Source organism: Nycticebus coucang, chromosome X, assembly GCF_027406575.1.
Source record: "Nycticebus coucang isolate mNycCou1 chromosome X, mNycCou1.pri, whole genome shotgun sequence".
Taxonomy (NCBI): domain Eukaryota; kingdom Metazoa; phylum Chordata; class Mammalia; order Primates; family Lorisidae; genus Nycticebus; species Nycticebus coucang.
The window spans coordinates 145025626-145048724 of record NC_069804.1 but is presented as its reverse complement, the minus strand read 5'-3'; the positions used below and the strand labels follow the sequence as shown (position 1 = coordinate 145048724).

The following is a 23099-nucleotide window of genomic DNA, read 5'->3' as shown; positions in this document are numbered from 1 at the left end:
AGAAGATAGAAAAATCATTTACCCTACACCTTTACCCATGTGGTACAAAGCATAGTCTTATTTGGGAACTAATGAGCAGTGGGAAACACCTTTAGAAATTCTTTGACCCTGTTGAGAACAGAGCCTCCCTCCTGGACAAGATTATCTTTAATCCTTGAAGAACGGCACACATCACCATGTTATATAATAATAAAAAGCATATAAAATTATTTCTATACTACCCTGTTTCCCCGAAAATAAGACAGTGTCTTATTTTAAGGTGTGCTCCCAAAGATGCGCTAGGTCTTATTTTCAGGGGACGTCTTATCTTTCCTGTAAGTAGGTCTTATTTTTGGAGGATGTCTTATTTTCGGGGAAACAGGGTATTTTGTTTACAAAAAGAAGAAACAATCAATATATTCTGCTTGGTCTTTCACGGCTTCTGTGCACTGCTAGGATTTCACCTCTAGCCTCTAGGGCTGATGAAAAACAATACTTTTCACATCTGTAGGGTAGCTCTACTTAGGAAGGTTGCAATCTCCAAGAATCTTCACAACTTTTGCAAACTCTGTCATGGCAAGAACAGTAGCCTGTTTAGTCTTACTTATTTGATATTCTCTCTCTCTCTTTTTTTTTTTTTTTTTGAGACAGAGTCTCACTCTGTTGCCCAGGTTAGAGTGCCCAAGTGTCAGCCTAGCTCATAGCAACCTCAAACTTCTGGGTTCAAGAGATCCTCCGGCCTCAGCCTCCCAAGTAGCTGGCACTACAGGTGCCTGCTACAATGCCTGCCTAATTTTAGAAGATGGAGGTCTTTCTCTTGTTCAGGCTGGTTTTGAACTCCTGATCTCAAGGGATCTTCCTGCCTTGGCTTCCATATCCTAGGATATGGCAACTCACTAGCATACCACCATGGGCCCCTGTCCAACAGTGGCTTTTTCCATTCCTCTACCATGGAGGGAGGCCTAATCCTGTTCCTTAATCCCAGAGTGCTAGGATTACAGATGTGAGCCACTGTGCCCCACCTGATTTATATTTTATATTTTGAATCTTATTTTATTTTCTTTTAAAATCTTGTTTCTAAAAAAAATCACATAGGGCGGCGCCTATGGCTCAGAGGGGTAGAGCGCCAGTCCCATATGCCGGAGGTGGCGGGTTCAAACCCAGCCCCAGCCAAAAAAAGCTGTGCAAAAAAAAAAAATCACATAAATGGCTGGGCGTGGTGGCTCACACCTATAATGCCAGCACTTGGGAGGCTGAGACAGATGGATTGTTTGAGCTCAGGAGTTCAAGACCAACTTAAGCAAGAGTGAGACCCCATCTCTAAAAATAGCTGGGTGTTGTGGTGGATACCTGTAGTCCCAGCTACTTGGTTCTCAGCTGAGGAAAGAGAATCGCTTGAGCCCAAGAGTTTGAAGTTGCTGTGAGCTATGAAGCCATGGCACTCTTCAGAGGGTGACAAAGTGAGACTCTGTCTCAAAAAAAATCACATAAATTATTTCTACTTTTCTGTAGGTATGAATTTTGCACATCAAAAAATGGGGGGAAATGACACAATACATATTAGTTGTAAAAACTTTGGCAGATATAGTAGAAAGTTAAGAGTCTCCATTATCTCCTAATACTACCACTCTCTCTAGACATAACCACAATTAATAGTTTGCTTGTGAATCTGTCCAGGTTAATTTATTTGCATTTGCATGCATACATATATAATTGTTTAGGTCTATTTTACATAAATTTGGATCATGCTGTATTAATTTAATATGGTAGATTTTTCAAAAAGTAAAAAAATATATCCTGTATAATTATTGTTCATCAATAGCTCAGAGTATTCCATAGTATAGATGTTCCAAGTTTTTTTAACCATTCTCCTAGGGATGAATTTTTAATGTTGTTTCTAATTGATGTTTTTCTGCAGAATCCAACTCTCCCGGCACTGAACTGTTCTGTTGAAAATGTCCATCCAACTGTTTCTTACTATGCTCGTCCCCAAGTGGCATCCTACAATACCTACTACCATAGTCCTCCTCACCTACCACCCTATTCCGCTTATGACTTTCAGGTATGTTCTGAGACAAAAAGGACTCCCTGTTACCTTTATTCTCCCTCATGCTGTATTGTTGTCTCCTTAAATTCAATTATAGAATCTTTCCATTGTATTCATGATATGTATGAGGTAGCCAGGCTCTTTATCTCTGATAGCCTTTAGCAGTGGGTGGGTACTAGATTAAGGACTACATAGGCAGACAATAATGGGAGAGATGGGGAGGGTGGGAATTTCCAAAGAAGAGAAGAAACAGAGATGGAAGAAAAAGGGAGAGAAGGAGGTAAAATCAAGGTGTCCAAAATTGTCTTGAACTACATCAAGAAGACAAGTTGGCTAGGATATGGCAACTCACTAGCATGCCACCATGGGGCCCTGTCCAACAGTGGCTTTTTCCATTCCTCTGCCAAGGCTGTTCCTTAGCCTTAATGGCATGCTGAACCATACAGGGTTTTGAATCAAACTTGTAATAAGGAAGAAGATCCCTTTTTTGTCTGCAGATTTCCTAACTAGGACTACACAGAGAAAAACATTTTTATAACACCCCATCCCCTTTTTTTGCCCTGTTACCACATAGGTCAGAATGTTACCAAATTTGCACTTTCCCCTTTTCCTTTTGAGCTGAGACTTCAAGACCCAAAAAGGCATGTAATTAAAAGGAATTCACTGAACTAGGAACTTTGGAAAAACACTGAACTAGGAACTTTGGAAAAACAAATGAAATCGTCCTTTAGCCATGTACAGAGAAGTGGAGTCACACTAAAATCTAGTTAATTAAAAACTAGAAGACTAAAGGAAATACCTCTTAAGGAAGGGAAACTTATAATGAATTTGTTTCTCTCTCTCTCTCTCTCTGTCTATATATATATATATATATACACACACACATATATATATATATATTTCTTTTTTTGAGAGAAAGTCTCAAGCTCTGGTCCTGAGTAGAGTGCCATGGAGTCACATCTCACAGCAACCTCAGACTCATGGGCTTAAGCGATTCTCTTGCCTCAGCCTCCCAAGTAGCTATGACTATAGGCACCTACCACAACGCCAGGCTGTTTTTTTGTTGCAGTTCTCATTGCTGTGTTTTAGCTGGCCTGGGCCAGGTTTGAACCTGCCAGCCTCAGAGTATGTGGCCAGCGCCCTACTCACTGAGCTAAAAGAACAGGCGCTGCCCTGAATTTATTTCTGTTGATCAAGAGCTCATGAATGCTCCAAGGGGATATAAAGACATGACTATTTAGGATCACTTACAATTACTAGCCAGTTTGACAATACAAAGCCCTTGTGCAACCTGTTTTCAGCATAAGTTTAGCAAAATAATTGAAATTTAAAATCCCTATTAAGTTGAATAAAGTGAGGTTGTGTGTGGTTTATATGCTCTTTGGAGAGGCTAGGGCCCTATAATGTAGTAATAATATATATAGTGTGAAAATGGACTTGTCCAATGGTATAAAATACAGTACTAGTTCAAGGAGGCATCCATCAAAACTTGGAAAAAATGATGTTAGAATTTGTTCTAGCCAGGCACATTTACTCACACCTGTAATCCCAGCACTTTGGGAGGCTGAGGCTGGTGGATTACCTGAGCTCAGGAGTTGGAGACCAGCCTGAACAAGAGAGAGACTCCATCTCTACTAAAAATAGAGAAAAACTAGCTGGGTGTTGTGGCAGACACCTGTAGTCCCAGCTCCTCGGAAGGCTGAGCCAAGAGGACCACTTGAACCCAGGAGTTGAGGTTTTTGTGAGCTATGACACCATAGCACTCTACCCCCCAGGGCAATAGAATGAGACTCTGTCTCAAAAAAAAAAAAAAGAAGAATTTGTTTTAAAGCCTATTGTATACACAGGTAGGCAATTCAGGTAACTTGTTACCCAAATAGGTGATACAGACTGGAAACCACAAATACGTTTAAGAAGGGCACAGATAATTTCAGTAGTGACTGTCAGAGGCAAAAGGAATCTTTTAAGAGAATGTAGGATATTGCAGCTAATATTACTATTCTTTTTGGGGAATCCTTACAATAAAAAGTCTTTGCGGAATGGAGTGGCTGCACATGGGTCCAGCCCAGAGGTTTCCTCCATGTTTATATTGAAGTAAATGACAATGACTTTAGGAATTTACACTTTATAATGAACCCTTTGAGTAGGGACAGTAATATCCTTGGTGATAGTTGCTGCAAACTCTAAGAAACCCTTCTTTAGGATATGGAGCCATCTCTCTGTCAATCATTCCTCATTCAAACCCTACCCTGAGAATGAAAATGAGACTGACAATACCAATGGTGACCCAGGCCGTTGGTTTCAGTTCAATCAATGTTTACTCTGAGTTCCCTTGTGTCAGGCACTGAGCTAGAAGCTGTGGATTTAGAGGTTGAATGAAACAGTACCTGCATTAAAAGATCAGTCTAGGGAGTTGGCCGGGGGTGTGGGGTCAGAGGATAGCAGTAGGGACAAAAAAGTAAATAGACTCTTACCCTGAGTTATGGTAACAGGGTACCTAACCTAGAGAAATGCTTCAGATTTAGCCACATAGTCCAAACCTACACTGTGGGCTTATATTAAGGACTTCATGGCTTGTAGAAGCCTCTCCATTTAATAACAGCTACTCTTCGTTGAGCACTTGTTAGGTACTGAGCATTGTGCTAAGTGCTTTACATATATCATCATTCAGTCATTTACCCCCTCGAGAGAAGCACTCTTGTCATCACCATTTTTAAGATGAGATGACTGAATCACGGAAAGGTTAGGTGACTTCTCCAAAGTTACAGAGGTGGCGAGTGGAAGAGCAAGCAAGGTTTTATATCCAGGGCTGTCTAATTTCAGAGAATGACTTGAGGGATTCTTTGGAGAAGCTATGAATTTGAGTGCTGTATATATTTTTCCCAGTTAATTTGGGGATATTGTAATGTATACAGTTATGATCTACTAAAATAAATAAATAAAAATTGGGGGGATATTTATACTTTCTGCTGGTTAAAATTATCAGCTTCCTAATCACAGATCTCAGAAAGGGTATCTTTACTCTTTCTCATTAAATTATGAAATCGATCTCCTTTCCAGAGATTCCCTTCCTTCATGCATCCCCAATCAGGGGCTGCTTGGACATTTCTTATCCATCTCCCAGTTCTTCCCTGGGCTCAAGCTCTCTTTTATAGTTCTTGTTTGGAGACTTTATAGTTGGGTGACATAAGTCTTGAGGAGTATGTTTCTAAGTGATTTCTCTGTTGAATTTAAATGGTGTTTTGTTATTGTTAGAGATGGGGTCCCCCACTGTCACCCAGGCTGGAGTGCAATGGCCTGATGGTAACTCACTGCAGTGTCAAACTCCTGGGCTCAAGAGATTCCTTCTGTCTCAGCCTCCCAAGAAGCAGGGGGCATTGTGAGACAGTGACTCCACCTGGCTAGTTTTTCTATTTTTAGTAGAGATGGAGTCTCTCTCTTGTTCAGGCTGGTCTCCAACTCCTGAGCTCAGGTAATCCACCAGCCTCAGCCTCCCAAAGTGCTGGGATTACAGGTGTGAGTAACTGTGCCTGGCTAAAACAAATTCTAACATCATTTTTTCCAAGTCCCCGCATGCTACCACACCCAGTTAATTTGAAAAATTTTGTAGAGGGTCTTGCTATTTTGCCCAGGCTGTTCTTGAATTCCTGGTTTCAAGTGATCTTCCCACAGGAGCTTCCCAAAGTGCTGGGACTATAGGCATGAGCCACCACACTCAGCTAAATGGCGTTTTTTTTGTTTTTGTTTTTGTTTTTTTTGAGACCCAAGCTGTCACCGCAACCTCCAACTCCTGGGCTTACGCGATTCTCTTGCCTCAGCCTCCCAAGTAGCTGGGACTATAGGTGCCTGCCACAGCACCCAGCTATTTTTTGGTTATAGTTATCATTGTTGTTTGCCCGGGCTGGATTCAAACCCGCCATCTCTGGTGTATGTGGCTAGTGCCTTAGCCGATTGAGCTACAAGCGCTGAGCCTAAATGGTGATTTTTATTTTAGCATTTCAACTGAGCTTTCTTTTATTCACTAAGTTCTAGTCCCTTATAGTTTCATAGGAGAAAATACCGGTCTTTATCCAGGAAAGCCAAGAGGGCAGACAACATCTGCTTATGTTCCCTGATAAGTAAAAAAGCAGTCAGGAAGCACACAAGCACTCTGACAATAAAACCAGCAGAAGCACAAATGTGATTGGAAGATGACTTAAGTGACAGACAAAAAATTGACCTTTCTGGACTTTGTTCTGAATAACTTCCCCTTTTTGGTTATTTCCAAATGAGACTATTTTTGTAACTTTGGGTTTGATGATTTCTGTTTCCTTTTGACCCTGAGGCTAATAGAAGGATGAGGAAAAAGACTAATAGGGTTTGTTTTGACCCCTACAAGTCATGCCCTGATTGTCCAGTTAGGAAGCTTGGGAAATATTTCTTATGGTCAGACATGAGCCATGAGCAAGGCCCTGGGTTTGGTCAGCTGGCCCTGAGGAGGTTTTAAGTGCTGAGCTTGGAGAACTAAGGCTCTCTCAAGCACTGGACTCCAGGTTGTGCTTGCTTAACTCCAAAGCAGGAAAAACATTAGCTGAGGCTACTTGTGCCTCCTTACTCATCATCCCCATTACTCACTTTCCTTTCTCTCTCTCTCTCTCTTTTTTTTTTTTTTTTTTTTTGAGACAGAGTCTCACTTGGTCACCCTCCGTAGACTGCCATGGAGTCTTAGCTCACAGCAACCTGAAACTCTTGGGCTTAAGCTATCTTCTTGCTTCAGCCTTCAAGTAGCTGGGACTACAGGTGCCCGCCACCACGCCCCATTCTTTTTTAGAGATGAGGTCTCGCTCTGGCTCAGGCTGGTCTCGAACCAGTGAGCTCAGGAGATTCACCCGTCTCGCAAGTGCTGGGATTACAGGCGTGAGCCACCACACCTGGCACACTTTCCTTTCTCTTTGCACTCATTTCCCCACTACCCCTTTAGCCTCAGCCAAGGAGTCCAAAATCTGTAAGGCATAAAGCATCAGTTTCTGCTCCTGCTGAGGAATTAAACCCAGTGTAGCTTTTTATAAACCTCTTAAGGTTCCCAGCCATACTTCCCAGTCTGGCATCCCCGGCCCATGCTCCTACTTCGTTCTAACCAGACTGGTCCCTTTCCATTGGGTGAACTGCCGAATTTAAACTTAAAACAAAGTCTCAACCTATAAAAAATGCAAGCACCTCTGTTTATGCTGTTTATTAAGTCACTGTGTTTCACCTTGGCTGCTAAAAATGACTCATTATAAATTTGGACCATTTGATAAAAGGATTGCTATACTCCTGAGGGAGGCAGTGTATGGCACGAGTTGCTGAGAGCCTTGTAAGACCGTTGCTGCTGTCACTCAACTTTCTTTCCCCCTCTCCTGCCAAGTCTTTTCTTCCTCTCCTCCCTTACCTTGGTCCTGCCTCCCTTTTTCTTTTTCCTTTTATCCATTCTTCTCTCCATCTCTCTGGCCTTTGCTTTCTGGGGCAGAACAGAGGGGGATTGCTAAGAACCCACAGATCTTGGATTTCACCCTTGGGACACAGCATCTGTAACTAGTAATTATCACTAGCCAGTTCTATGGCTGTTACTGGAGTCACTGTCTCACAATGCTCCTGAAGAGAGAAGCATGCCCTTCAGAAATGCACATTGATCTTGAGGAGTGTGGGTCAGCCATGAGGCAGAGAGGAGGCAGGCTAAGGTGGGAGGGGAGAGCTGTCTGTGTTCCTAAAGGGTGGTGCTCCTCTTTGAGCACCATCAGCCAGTCAGCCACCCCAGCCTCCAAGAAGGAGCTCTGAAAGCTGGAGATGACTAGGGCCAGCAGGCTATTTAGATGCTCTTCAGGCTTTGTGGTGTGCAAGGATTGAAAGCTCTGTTCTCTTGAGCCGCCCCTGGCATTAGTAAAGTCAGACTCTCAGGCAGGAACCAAAATACACCAGGCCAGCTCCCCAGCTGCAAAAAAAGCCAAATCTTTCCCAAGGTGCTTGCCTGTTGCTAGGAAACTACACACTAGTACTGTGGGCCTTTTCCCCCTGAAATCCCAAGGGTGTGTGGACTGCAGCCAGTTAGCTCCCTAGCTCTGCCAGGAACCCTTCAATTTTATCCTTAAGAGTTCCAGCATTCTCAAAGGGAAGTGAGAACCATCCCACCCCCTTCCCCTCAGACTTTCCGAACACGAAACTGAGAAGTGAAAACCTGAGGGCTGTTATTCCACCCCCTTTTATTATCAAAGTGTACAACTGCCACCCACAGCAGCTGCTGCCCACAGAAGCCTTTTAATACTTCCCAGGACAGAACTGCCTTTAGCATTACTGCAGGAAACTTGCCCTTCCCTCTGTGGCTAGGAGCACCTAAAACCGGCCTGCTGCCTCTCCCCATCCCTGTAGTGGGATTTAGAGAGGCAATGTGCTACATGCCCGGGCACAGAGATTCTTGGCCTTGGGTTTTGTGATCCTCTCTAGTTAACTGGCGGGAGTCCTTAGTTGAACAGGAGGGAGGGAAAGAAGGAGGAAGGGAGAGTTTGAGGATGTAAGGTAGAAAATTAGGAAATTACTGTATTGATATTTTAGCTAAGGGTATCTTCTTGGAGGGAGAAAATTTGAGTTTTTAGGAAGGATTCTAGATTGTGTTTTGAGTCCACTGCCTCAAGTTATTTTGCCTTTAGAGCGCCCCCAAGTTCTTCGACCCTGTCATTCCTGTACTCACAATGAAATAATGGAAGGAGTGGGGCAGGAGGAGGAGGATGTCGTTCCTTCCAGCCTTCAGGCTTCACCCGAGCAAGGCAATGATATTCACACCTGAAGTTATAGTCACTCATTCAAGATTTATTGAGCACATCCTACGTGCCAAGCACTGTTACAAGTTCTGGGGGGATATAGCCTTGAACAAAAGAGGCCAATTCTCCTTGAGCAGGGAAGTCACTAGGGTTAAAGGTATAAGTATACATAGGCCAGGGAAAGAGAAGAGCAAATGACTCCTAACATGCTAATTCACTGACCATTTTTATTTTTTATTTATTTCAGAAACAGGGTCTCACTCTGCCCCCCAGGCTGCAGTGCAGTGGCTTTATTATAGCTCACTGTAATCTGGAACTCCTGGACTCAGGCAATCCTCCTGCCTCAGCCTCCCAAGTAGCTGATACTATAGGCATGTGCCACCACTTCTAGCAAGTTTTTTTTAGACAGTCCCAATATGTCACCCTCGGTAGGGTGCTATGGCATCACAGCTCACAGCAACCTCAAACTCTTGGGCTTAAGCGATTCTCTTGCCTCAGCTTCCCAAGTAGCTGGGACTACAGGTGCCCACCATAATGCCCGGCTATTTTTTAGTTGCTGTTGTCACTGTTGTTCACTGTTGTTTAGCTGGCCCAGGCCGGGTTCAAACCCGCCAGCCTGGGTGTATGTGGCTAGTGCCCTAGCCACTGAGCTACAAGGCACTGCCTGCTCGTGCTAGTTTTTAAACTTTTTTTTTTTTTTAATGGAGCCATGGTGGTGGTCTCAAAATCCTGGTCTCAAGTGATCCTCCCATCTTGGCCTCCCAAAATGCTAGGATTACCGTTGTGATCCACCATGCCTGGCTAGGTGGTTTTTAAAAATCCTTCCCTCTTCCTTTCCCAAAGACTACCAAAATTAGACAACAGAAAGGAAAATTGAATCTGCAGTGTCTCTGCAACCTGACATATTGCTTCACATTTTTACGTTAGTATTCTCACCTCTATGCCTTTGTTACTCTTTGCTCTTCAAGCTACTCTGCATTTGGAGGTGAGGGGGCAGCAGTTAAGGTAGAATAGAAAATTTTGGACTTGGAGTCAGAAGACTCCAGATCCAAACTCCCTGACCTTAGCTTTTTGTATATGAGATGGGCTCCTAGCCACTGTAATACCTCCTTGTGATATATTATTGCTTTAGCAAAGACTCTCCTAATGGCTTAACCTCATTAAACGTTCTTAAGATCCAAACTACCTTCTGAAGACTAGTTGGGGTGGTATGGCCATCCCTCAAGGATATTGAAGGCTTGAGTTAGAAATGTGAGAAGGGAGTGGTGGACTCAAGAGACAACAGAAGTAAAAGAAATATTGCTTGGATATGGGCTTCAAAACGGGGTTGGGGGGAGGAAGATTTCAAGATGTCTTTGCATGAAGGTTGCAGCCCAGGTGACTGAGTAAATGTGGGACCACCAATTCCATGCACCTTTGTGAGGCGTAGAAGCTCTCTGTTGTTCCAAATAGAAACAAACTTGGTCTATATCCATTTTGTTGTGTTTTGTTTGAGACAGAGTCTCACTGTTTCCCTGGATAGAGTCCTATGGCATCATAGCTTACAGCAACCTCAAACTCCTGGGCTGGATCTTCTTGCCTCAGCCTCCGGAGTAGCTGAGACTACAGGAGTGTGCAACCATACCTGGCTAGTTTTTCTATTTTTAGTAGATATGGAGCCTTCCTCTTGCGCAGGCTGGTCTCAGAACTCGTGAGCTCAGGCAATCCACCCACCTCGGTCTCCCCGAGTGCTAGGATTATAGGCGTGAGCCACCACACCTGGCCTAAATTCATTTTTAAATAATAATGACTGTTTGGGACTTGGCAAACTCACTGCCTATACTAGTGTGTTTATTGTTTTGTTTTATCACACAGCATTCCAGCGTCTTTCCATCTTCTCCTCCCTCTGGACTTTCTGATGAGCCTCAGTCTGCCTCTCCCTCGCCTAGCTACATGTGGTCCTCAAGTGCACCTCCCCGTTACTCTCCACCCTACTATCCGCCTTTTGAAAAACCACCACCTTACAGTCCCTAAAGAGGAACACCTGCTGGCTATTGAGATTATTGTGGCTTTTGTATTTCTGCTTTAGTGGAAGTGTGTAGGGTACAAAATTTAAACTGTGATTCTTACGCATAAAGTTTTACAACGGCCTGCCAAGCTAAGGAAAGACAGGGATGAGGCTTGTTCATTATCAGTGCAGGCAAGGGTGGACAGGCTGAATCCAGAACTTCCAAGGCTGGGGAGCCAGCCCAGCAAGAAGCTTGTCATGTTTGGACCTGCGTTACCCTATGTTCCACCTCTGTATTCAGCAGAAGAGTGGTTGACATCTGTTTCACTTTATGTAAAGGAGTGCTGTCCTCAGGCCCTTGGCAGATTGCCACTCTAGCACCTTGTTTGAAGCACCTGGCTTACAGGCTATCTCCTTACCCTTAAAGTCAGTCCCTAAGAAAAATATCCTAGCTAACAGGGTTACACGGTAGTTCTGATACAGAGAGTTCTAGCTAAGATTTTGTTCGCTTATGTCTGGATGTTGAAAGCTGCCCATCTTACTCCTTTCTTCTAAGTATTGTAAAAATGGCTGTTGTGATCATTCAGCTCAGCTTTTGTTCTTGGTACCTCCTTAAGGGAAAGTACAATATTCCTGCATCTTTTTTGGAGAACAGGATTGTTCTGGAAGCACTGAAATACAGAACATGTGCGATCTCAGTAACACAGCTGATAACTTAGGAGATGGTAGTTGTGTTATTACAAAATATATTTGCAACAGGAGATAAAAATCTTATGGTTGAAATTCAGTTTTAAAATGTTAGATTAGGTTCTTGGGTTGCAATAAGAATTGTTATTAATCTTTGTGACTATTTAATCTTTAAATATTGTGCTTCAACCCCAGCAAACCGCACGTATTCTGCGCCCTACCCCAAAAGAATCATCTGTATTTTTAATGCCACTGCTCTTAATTGGTCCTTTTTTCCGTTGAGACCAATCATGACAGCATTCAAGATTATGAAAGTATTACAATGCCGCTTCAAGTCTGCAAAACCTCAAATGTAGCCAACTTGACAAATACTTAAGTGTTACGGTAGATTTAAAATCCATCTGGCACACTGTGGTAGGTATTTGTACAGTTCTTTAATTATAGCTTTAAACCATCAAACTCAGTTTAAAAACTTTTGCACCCTACCTTCACTTCAGAATGAACACTTTCATTGTGAGCTTATGTTAACCTGAGAATTGATTGAATTAAAGAAGATTGATAACCCTACACTTATATAATGTAAAAATACAGGGGCTACAGGAGGGTACCTAATTAGACAGTTCTGCAAACAGAACATATACTGGAAAATTTTCCAGTCAATTACGCTACCTCCCATCTTGAAGGGTTCGAGGTAGCAGACAAATGCTGGTGCTCCCATCTACCTTGTAGACACCCAGCCATCAAGAATCAAGGCACATGTGCACTCACTCACTGGTCACAGTAAACGTTTGCAAAATACTCAGTTTAACTTTCAGCATCACAGATGTTGTCTTATCCAGATTTCAAAACTGAAAAACTCTTGAATCCTTTTGAGTTATACAAAATTTTTTACAATTCTAAGCATATTAAAATTCTATTGGATTTCAAAAAGGGACTAATAACCAATTGACTTACTATACAAATATCAACTTGTAATACTCAATTTTTTTTTTGCCATTTACACTTTACCTCTTGCTTTAGTGAATGTGCATATTTAATTTTAAAGGCACCATCACACAGTATATCACATTTCTTAAAGTGTTAAGATTCTATGACTCATTTCTATGTATTTTTTACTTTACAAAATAACTTGAAACAGTATAGATTTTGTAACACTTAATTTGAGCAGCTTTTTTTATCACACTGAATTATATAAAATGCATGTTACCTTAGAAAAATTAATATTTGCTGCTTTACTCTTTTGCAAAACATTTGCTGTAATGAAGGGAATTTGTATTTCCTATATATATATATATATATATATGTATAGAGAGAGAGAGAGAGAGAGACTGCATTTTGTAATATTTACTGCTTTATTCCTAATTCTGCTTTAAAATATTGAACTGGGCATGAAACATTAAAATATTAACCCAGAACCTGTACAAACTGGATATTGCTTAAAATCTGTATCACTGCCATGTTGGAAACCCAGACCGCTTTTGTGATGTTTCAAATTAATAAAACCATCCTCCCATTATCCCATGTGTGTCTTCAATGTATCTACAAAAGTATAGCAAATGCTCTAAAGCAACTGACAGCAGCTGACTCACTTTTGACTATTTATGGTTCAAGATACAAGGGGATAAGATTAACCAACGTATAAAACCTAATGGGAAATTTTGCCATGTCTTCAGAAATACAGCTCCAGTCTTCTACTATAAAAATTGAAAACAAAATAGAATATAAAAGCCTATATAATTTCTGAAAGATAATCTTATAAAAAACACACCCAAAAATAAGAATTAAAACATTTTATTTTGGCCATAAGAAGCTCTACGAACTAGTATCAAGCAATGGTTAATGAAAAGTAGAATGTTAAAGTCATGACAAGGAAGATTGTACAAGTATGAACATTACATTATTGGGAGAAGTGAACAAGGTTTTTCATATGATTGACAGATGGCAGGAAGCCAGTGCTATTGAATTAACATTTAATTCTTTAGAACATACACGCCTCGACAATACAAAATACCTTTATACATGTTTACTGTTTATCTTTTTTGTTCAATGGAAAAAAAAACGTGGCACCATTCCTTCACAGTGATTACATATGGGAGATCATTACCACCAAAATCATAATTATCATTTAGAGTATATTTTAAAGTTAGTCTTGCAAGATTCCTATGGCATTTTAAAATCTTTGCTTACTTTGATCATTGCATTTTGTCATCTTTTAACAAATAACCATTTAAAATAGTTCCTATCCAGAATATTTACAGGTAATTTAGCTTAGGAGCAAATCTGAAGCCAACTTGAAAGAAAAAAGGAAGTTCATTGGCCAGAAAGCTAAGTATAAAACAGAAAAACCCTGTGGTAAATTTTAAACAGCATCTTGCTATAGATTTCCAATCCAATAAATACCAGGAGTAAAGAGTTTTCAGCCCAAAGGAGTATTTCACATGAACTCTAAACTTTGGATATGGAAACTTCTAGAAAAAATGAAGACCCTGAGGTACATGCAAGTAAGAATCTTTTGGCAAAAATACAATTTAATTTTCCAGTTTTCCTCCTCCCCAAAAACTCCAGAAGATACCTATAGTAGGCACAAAGTTCAAATTTCATATTCAGAATTCACAGAGCGCAGCAGCAGCAAACAATTATAATTGTATTATTCAGAATGATAGTTTTCCATTATAGAATTAATTCCTGGTTTGTCATAATAAACTTGTAGAAACTACTAAGTTTTTTATGACTAATTTATCTAGCAGTTGAGTCTGAAAAATCTGGAAGCTCTGCTGGCATCAGTATTCACATTGGTAGAATTATAGCTAACTGGTAAAACAGCATTAAGGAACCTCAAATTTCCATTGAGAACATTTCAGAGTGCACCTTACAGTCAAAGAGTAACACTATCAATATCTACACAGGAAACAGATATGGTGATTTCAGAGATCAGAGTCTTAAGTTTCAGGTAATTTCAAATTTCCCAAGGGTTAGTTTACAAAATGGTTTGAAGGTCTAGAAACTTACAGAAAACACACAAATGCTCATCACTCTAGCCCCTGGTAAGCAAAGGATATTATTTTTCTTTCTCATTGTATTATTGCATGTATTGATGCCTGATACCCTCAGCTACCAACTTAAGAAATACTGAAACCATTATCTTCAAATCTAGCTTACCATCAGAAGAATGATGCATATATGAGAAATTATGATTAAAGCTTTAAGTTCAAGGTCAAGAAATAGACTATTTTTAAAAATACATGGTTAAGGAGAAAGAAAATATCTATGCTGAACTAAGAAATACTTAAGAATTACAAATGACTAATAACTATGCACAACAATCTTTTCCAATATCTATTAACTTTTTTCCTTTGCAAAAAATCATTTACAGAAGTTCCACAAGTTAATTCCGTTATAAATGCTAGGCTATATATTTTTTGTTCCAACTTGCTTCCTTTTAGTACTAGCACTTCAGTAAGTTTTAACTTTATTTTCTAAATGTTTAAATATGTGTAATTTTATAAGAAAGGTGATATTTATTGTTGTCAAGATAAATGGGAAATGACAAGCCTGTATAACATTCCAGATGTAGTTTCTGATTGCTGTAATATTGTAGCAATTTGCAGATGGAATAAAACTTACTTTAGAATAGGTAAAAACCTAAAAGATTCTGTTGAAAGGAAAGTACTAAATCACCAATTCAACTATTTAAAATAAAGACTTCCTCTTGGAGATTCTAAGTAATATGAACATTAAAAAATATATGCCAATAGCCTCCCACCTAAAATATATAGAAGTCTCATCTATGGATTCTATCATTTACAAAGATTTATACATAATTTTTTGGTGGCTTTTAGATCAAAACTTGAAAAAAAATTGGGGAGTATTTTTAACCATAGCAAAAAGGAAATCTCCATTCAATTCCATCCTCTATCATGTAAGAGTACAGAAATAAAAATAAGTGCAGCAGAACTTTTTGTCTCCTCCTGTCTGCATTGATTTGTTTTTCCACTATTTTGCCAGCAGAGACCACATTACAAAGGTATACAGTGGTCTAGCTACCAAAGTCTTTTAGGCTATGGCAATATAAGCAAGGATTAATCCTAAGCAGCTAAATCTAACTTATTCTTCAGATGAGAGACTTGTCTGCATGGCTATTTTCACGGGGGGCGGCAATTATTCACTTGGACTAGCAGAATACCCAACTGAGCAGAAACTTATTCTAAAAATTTCCAGAACGACTTTAGAAGTTCTTGTGTACTTTTTATGCCATATACAAGATACAACACACATTTATAGTCTCAATGTTTAAAAAATTGAGAATTCAGCAGTAAAGTGCTAACGTGGAAGGGGAAAGTTGTAAGATGTACTAGGGTATGCTAACAACTCCAGTTATTTTCAAAGAACATTCAGACTGCTTCAAATTCTATTCAGAAAACTATCTCTCCAAGCTTATTTTTGTTTGCATCTTAAATGAGCTGAAAGCTAACTATATACACAAATACTTGGGGTGACCTCTCAATCTCTACTCAAACTTTCAGAAAAATTTGCTTCTAAATATTATCAACAAATAATCCCACTAGACTACCTTCGGATAATGTGGCAGATCAAATTTTGTTTGTACCTTGTTTTACAGGTCTTCTCAAACCCGTCCCTTAATCCAAACCAAAACTTTCTGGTATTTCAAAGTTTAGTAAGATTCTGGTATTATAAATTCAAACTCAGTACTGCCATCTGTTACATTCTGTTTAAAAATTGAATCATTTTCCTGCTGAATAAAAATATCTTCCCAGGTCATTGGCTTGTTCTGAGGAGTAGATGTGGTGGTCCCTACCGGAGGTTCTTTTCCAGCATCAACCTTATACCCAATACCATCATCCTTCATTACAGGCACAGTGCTTGACCTATCAGAAAGATACGCATATTGTCTGATCTGTAAAGACCTGCATGGATGTAAACGATAAAGCTTCGAGTCCCCAGAAGGATCTTGACTATGAACTGACTTTATATGTGAAGACATAAACTGATAGTTGATGAAAGATTTGCCACAGGCCAAACACTGATACCTTCGCTCCCCTGTGTGATGAATTTCATGCTTTGTGCGATATTCTGCAAGAGGAAATACCTTCTCACAGTACCGGCATGGATACTTCTTTTCCCAAGAATGAATGTTAAAATGTCTCCGCAAGCTTGTCAGACAGACATATGACCTTTTGCATACAATACAGATATAATAGACCCTTCCATCTACTATTAACTCATAGTGATCATCATGTTTTACTTTCATACGTTTGTTTGTCGACTCACTGCCAGATGTTTTTGGTGTCTCATTTTCATGTCTGGCCTCCCCTTCATCAGGGTCATCTTTGACAGGGATCACTATGTCATAAGTATCTTCACCAATATTTGCATAAACCTTGCAACCAGTCGACAAGCCTTCAATTTCAGTAGCTGTATCTAAAGTAATGATCTTCTGGCCCTCTGTCAGGTGTTTTGATCCTAAACCTGGATCATTAGTGTTTCTAGTAATTATATCTGAAATTTTTAAAGAATTGGAAAGTGGTTCTTGCACAAGTGTAGGAATCTGCATCTTCTGTATTAATGATCCATTAAAACTGGTATTTTGGGAGGTATCAGCCTGTGGAACCAAAGATGTATTACTGACTGCTGAGTCTGGACTGGAGCTAATAGTGTCATCATCATCATCTATAATTTCCTCCTCCTCCTCTTCACTGGCCTTGTTTCCTGTTAAAATAGCACTGTTTGGTCTCTGCTGATTCTGCACAAGTAAATTGATTGAAGAGGACATATGATTTGGAGGTGAAGAACTGACTTTTGGTGGTGGTGTAAGTGGTGTCTGATTTAACAAAATAATGTTGGGAGTCAGATGTGGTGGAGCCGAAGATACCAGCAATTTTTCACTTCCTTGTGTTTGGCTCAGAGTCGCCTGATTCACAGGAGTAGGAAGTTTCTGAGTAGGTGTGATATTTGTTAAAGGGGGAGAGTTATTGCTAGTGCAAGGTGCGACATCTGAAATATCAACAGGGCCTGGGTTAGGCTGGACTTGTGCCACTGCATTGTTACTTGGCAAAGTCTCCTTTGCAGGCAGAATCTCAGAGCAGAAAATGACATCATCATCATCATCATCATCATCATCATCAGAATCGGTAACAATGATCTTTTTCATTTCATAATCTTCAGCACATAATGAAAAAGACTCTGTTATAATAGGCATTATAGTAGCCCCATTATCTAGGGCTTCATCTTTTGATTTTTCTATTAAAAGGTTCTTGTCACTAGAACCAGGAGGTAAGGTTTCAGCATTACCATCCTGAGCTGTACCTGAGATGCTTTTAACCTGGGACAATGGAACACCAAGCTCTGCTATAAATTTCACTCCTAATAACTGCCCTGATTTAATTAACTCATCAAGCAAATCTGATCTAACACGAACAACTTTAGAACTATAGATATAATTGAGAATTTCTGCAAAGATCTCTGCTCTTATAAAGCTCAGTTCAACAACTTGCCCGGCAACTGAGAAGAGTTGATGGAAGTAGGTACTAGACGCTGAAAGAATATTCTTGTGGGCCCGAAATTTTCGGTCTTCCACAATAACAGTAACATCACAGAAGAGTCCATGGCCGCGTTGCTCATTCAAGGAGTTCAACAGACTGCCAGAATATTGAATGTCTGTAGCAGAAATCAGTTTTCTACTCTCCATGCCTATAAGAGAAAAGGAGGAAGGTACAGGACTGGATTAGAGAAGAAAAACAAAAGTACTTTATCATTCAGAATTTAGGTTACAGCACCATTAAATAGTTGATTCAAGTTTTAACCAAAGTTTGGTGTAACTTTTTGGCTTTTATAGAAATTGTTCATACAGGCTGGCTTTCAGACTATTTATCAAATCTCCTGACTTCCTCCTGAGAAGAGTCAAGCACGTTTTAAACTGTTATATGGATCTGGACAGTAATCTCCAGCCACCTTCCTTTGGACTTCAGATACATGCATCTCCACTAAGTGATGTTTTAAAGACTAGAATTAATTTTCTTAGTCCAAATTTTTGGTTTTCTCCTTAAGAAAAGAGTTAATTTTTAACTGTCTTAAAATTGTTTTGAAGGAAAATCTTCATCATGAACCCATAGAAATCACTTTATTCATAAATGAATGATTTAAATGTTAGAAAAGTTTAGTGTATACAATACTGAATCTAAATAGGTCTTACTAAACTTTAATATTTAAGAACATATTCAAAAGCTACTCCCTGCAACCAGTGGCATTTATAAGTACTGATAATTATTACCTCATTGCCCCATTATTTTTCTGTTCTTATTTAAATTGGAGTGCTTCATCTTGACAAACTATTAAATATCTTTCTCATCCTTTCCTCTCTCTTCACCCTCATCCCTTTTCCTCACCTCTCTACCTTCACAATCTCCAGAGGTGAAATGTTAAATACAGTGCCAAGTGAAGTCAATGGATGCTGTCATGAAAAATAAGACAAAGGAAAAGGAAAGTTTACCATTTCTTAATGCTTATTTGCATGAAAACATGACATTTAATTTTGTTAGTAAAGAATTATGTGCATTGGTATGAGAACTTTCTTCACTATTATTCTTCCAAAACAAGAGTTAGTGAAAATGAAAACATTAATTTATTGAAACACAGCAGATAATACTCTAGAAAGGGGAGAATGTTAGTAAATTGCATTGCTTTGTAGCACCCTCAAAACATCTTTTTTTTTTTTTTTGCACTTCACAGAAGATATTCCAGTAACAATTATCCCAGAGTTGTATGTAAATGCACACATACACACCCCCGGTATATTAAAAATATATGGATATTATATGATAACAATTAGTTGATAAGTACCTTTAGTAAAGAAATACTAATATTCTCCCTTTAAACTTACCGTATCACTATCCCAGTGCTTATGTGATGTGCACGTGGAAGCCAGTACATCTAAAATACCTTTTAAATTTTTCAAAATTATAGCTTAAGAACAAAAAGTAGGCACAAAGTCTAAATATCAAGGATTTAAAACATTAACTGTTAGAAGGTGTTGCTTGTTAACAGTACCAAGGAATTCCAGGTTACCATAAAGGCATGCATCAGGAAGGGTGACCTTTGGACAGCATGCCAAAAACCACAGCTTCCAAAATAAGGGGATTTCGACAGAAGTCACTTTCAAGTGGAAAGATTTTCTGAATATGGTTCAGAAAAAGATTTTCAGAACATATTTTGTGGTTTGCACATGGATTTCTCTAATGTGGGAATGCGTCAAATGTACGTGTCCAGGTGACGCTGGGACTTGGTTTCATTTTGTTTAGGTGTCCCCCTCTTCCCGGTCACGGTGGGCCCAAGCAACAGCAAAGTCGGTATGAACCCACCCCCGTGATTTACAATTTGACTATGGCATAAGCCATTCCACATCATTGTGAGATAAATCCTTGACCGAGGGTAGGTTCGGAGGGACTGGTGAAGGTGGAAAAGAGATAAAAGCCATCCATGGGGGACTGAAACAAACCGACACGCGGCTCCCTGCAGCAGCTGAACCTCATCTCCCTTCCTCCACCTCCCTCTTCCCCATTTGCACCCTGCCAGCTGCAACCGAGGTTTTTAACCCCAATACACGCGAAAAGCCAGTTTCTTGAAAATACAGACGGAGGTTCAAACAGCAGAGTGAGGCGGGAGGAATAAGGAGTGCCAGGGAAGTAGGTGGTGGCGAACGGCAGGGTGGGGTGTTGGGGTGGGGGGATGAGGCGAAGTAGGCGGCATTGTTATGCCCCGGGAAGGGGACGGAGGGGGAGGATGGGCCTGGCAGAAAAGCTCTAAATCAAAGTAGGGACTAGGAGGAGAAAAACAGGCACAAAAAGGCATACAGAGGGGCAAGGGAAAAGGGGTCCCTGTGCGGGTTCCCCACACCCCGGGGCCTACCCAGGGCACAGGCAGCACCTTGGCCCCTGACGGCGAAGGGAACCGCGAGGCGGCTCTCCCAGTTCGTCCTCTCCTTCACTCCCGGGCCCACACAAAGAAAGAGCCTGAGAAGCTGAGCCTGCGACTCAGCCGCTTCCTGGTTCAAGTGAGGCTAATGCAAACGCAGGCGCGGCCCAGGGACGGAGGAGGCAGGCGCGCTCCTTCGCCCCCTCTCGGATCGGGGCCGGGTCCTCACCTGCTTCCCGGCGCCGCCGCGTCTCCTCCTTGGGCCGCGCGGAAGGGTGGAAGTCCCCAATAAGAAAAAGCTGCACTCCCCGGCGATTCTGCCTCTTCTTTAAACGTCGCTCCAGTCTTAGGCAATGTCGACGCGGCTGCCGCCTCCTGCCGCCACCGCTGTTACTGCTGCCCCGCACCACCGACAGAGGGCACAGCGCGGGGGCGACGCGCCGAAGTCAAACGCGCCCTCCTCTTCCGAGCGCAGGCCGGGTCGGTCCGGAAGGGCCCGAGCTCGAGGCGGCTCGGCTTCGGCTTCCCACTCTACCTTCGGCTCTTTCCGCAAGGGGGCGGAGGAAGAGTGGGAAGCTCTTGCGTGTTCGGCTCTTTCCGGAGGGCGAAAGGGTGGGAAAAAGAAAAGGGAAAGATCCAGCAATGCGGTCACAAGCAGTTGGAGTTGGAGGGAAACAAGGGGTTTCTTCTAAATTCAGTGTAAGCCTCCGGGGCATGAAAACTTTTAGAGATTATACGGCTTTCACTTCCTTTACAAGTTTGAATCTGCTCTATTCGCCTGTTTGTTAGATGATAAACCATCTTGAAATATAATCTGAATACATATAGTCAAATAAAATGCATTAGCTCTTTATGATGATTCAAGTTCTAGAATAACAACTACATTACAGTAACTACTTTTACGAAAGACATCTAGTGTTGGGGCAACTGCTATCTTCTTAGTTGAATGGTGCAGTACTATGTTAATTCCCTTATTTCAACTAACTTTTACTGCCCACCTGTTTGATCTGTAGCAAACTATGTTAGGCTCTGTAGAACATGAAAATGAATAAGCCAAGAGTCTCTACCTTTTCGGAGAGCTTATTAGATTTACAAACGTGGACAAAAGTATTCGTACAAGATGTAGCACAGAAAAGAGAATAACAAACCGAAAGTTGTCATTCGAGCTGTATCTTGGAAGATAAATAATATTAACACTTGCATTGTTAATTTATTATTATTATTTCCATAGTATTTAATCCTCAGCTTTAGTGTCTAACACATATTAGGTGGTCAGAGATTGCCTAATGACTGAATAAATAAGTTGTGAGTGCCATAATTTTTTTTCTGCAGTTTTTGGCTGGGGCTGGGTTTGAACGCACCACCTCCGGCATATGGGGCCAGCGCCCTACTCCTTTGAGCCACAGGCGCTGCCCTGTGATAATTTTTTTAAAAAATCTTCTGGTAATACTCTTCCAACCTAATACCATGATGAATGAAACCATAGGATGGGTGCTGGGAGAGCAAAATATTTCTCTTTAGACTGGTTTCTGATCACATTCAACTAAGGAATCAAATCATTACCTTCATTTTCTTTTTTAAAGATATATTTAGGATAACACAGCATCAGTTTCCCCAAACTTAAATTTGCACCTATTTACCTTTCAGTTGGAATACCTTGTGCTTCTTTCATACAAAAATAGTGCTAAAAATGTCCATCAAGATATTACAGGGTGAAAACAAATCTAACTGTATCTCATTTTCTCCAACAGAAATCAGACATGGGTGTTATCATCTCTCCATTCTTAAACTATTCCATATTCTCCTCAATAAAGTTAAGCCACATTGCAAAACACCAAAGTGGTATAGTACAGCTATATTTTCAAACAGAAATGTAAAATTCCTTAAACTTTCCTCCAAGATTTTGTATTGGTGGGAAAACAAACTGTAAGGGAAAGTATTGCATTATTTTTTTTGACTAGGACTTAACATTATGAAAGTTTCATTGTCTAATATAAAGACATTTCATGCCAAATAAAAGTATGCAGTTGTAAAAGAAACTAAGGTAGATTAGTATTTTCCTGACAACCGAGAACTTAACAAAACTAGTTAGCAGATTAATGACCATTTTTCCGAGTTATCCTTCCCCAAAATTTAGTAGAAAAAAAAATCTTAGTAAGTAAAATAAAGTACTGTATACCTTAAAAATTTAGGATCTATTTATCTTTCAGTTGCTTACTTAACTGAAATTAAAATAGTTGAAATACAGATCACAGTGGCAGTAGATGCCACTCTTGATATCATTTGTTGGTCCCTTTGGTAAATTGGAAGACACAATATAATTTATTTTGCACCGGCATTAACATCACCAAGGCTGCCAACAGAATTGCCTTGCCTTTGTCTCTTTCCTGAAAGGGCTTTAAAAATGTAAGGTCCCAAATGAGGTATAATGAAAACCTGTTAATTCAAAGCACAGGAACTTCTTCCCTACTGGCTATGTCCCTCACCTCCCCACTAAGCCACAACTAAACTAAAGTTAAAAAGCTACCTATAATGAAAGGGGATCTATTGATCAGGAAAGGAATTTTATTTGTAGGAAAGCAGAGCAGACCAAGAAACTTGAGCGGCTGCAGTAATTGTCTTTGAGACAGAATCACTGGAGAGTTTCATTAATTTTCTGTTCTCTATGAGGTATTTCACCTTTTGCTTTCTTTTTATC

At 40.4% G+C, this 23099-nt stretch overlaps 2 protein-coding genes across 5 annotated transcripts in view; one reads left to right on the top strand and one right to left on the bottom strand.

The window, feature by feature from the left end:
- The window catches only part of TMEM255A (transmembrane protein 255A), a 62754-nt gene extending 49765 nt beyond the window's left edge, over positions 1-12989 (top strand). For both annotated transcript variants that reach the window (XM_053580922.1, XM_053580923.1), the window contains 2 exons: positions 1898-2041; positions 10654-12989. In XM_053580922.1, the coding sequence (XP_053436897.1) occupies positions 1898-2041; positions 10654-10812 (303 nt within the window). In that variant the 3' untranslated portion in view covers positions 10813-12989. The remainder of the gene's footprint in view (positions 1-1897; positions 2042-10653) is intronic.
- A 261-nt stretch (positions 12990-13250) lies between these two features.
- ZBTB33 (zinc finger and BTB domain containing 33) lies at positions 13251-20892 on the bottom strand. 3 transcript variants are annotated; one of them, XM_053580543.1, is made up of 2 exons: positions 20631-20892; positions 13251-18181 (listed from the first exon to the last, which is right to left on the bottom strand). In XM_053580543.1, exon 2 carries the CDS (start codon positions 18177-18179, stop codon positions 16146-16148), a length of 2034 nt encoding a protein of 677 aa, XP_053436518.1. In that variant the 5' UTR covers positions 18180-18181; positions 20631-20892; the 3' UTR covers positions 13251-16145. The 3 variants fall into 3 exon arrangements, with proteins under 3 accessions (XP_053436518.1, XP_053436520.1, XP_053436519.1); XM_053580545.1 differs by lacking the exon at positions 20631-20892 and adding an exon at positions 20396-20447; XM_053580544.1 differs by lacking the exon at positions 20631-20892 and adding an exon at positions 18877-18919.
- Between the last annotated feature and the right edge of the window lie 2207 nt (positions 20893-23099).

What these genes read in the sequence shown, in the direction of transcription:
- ZBTB33 (XM_053580543.1), bottom strand. Translation starts at nt 18,179, where the DNA reads ATGGAGAGTAGAAAACTGATTTCTGCTACAGACATTCAATATTCTGGC.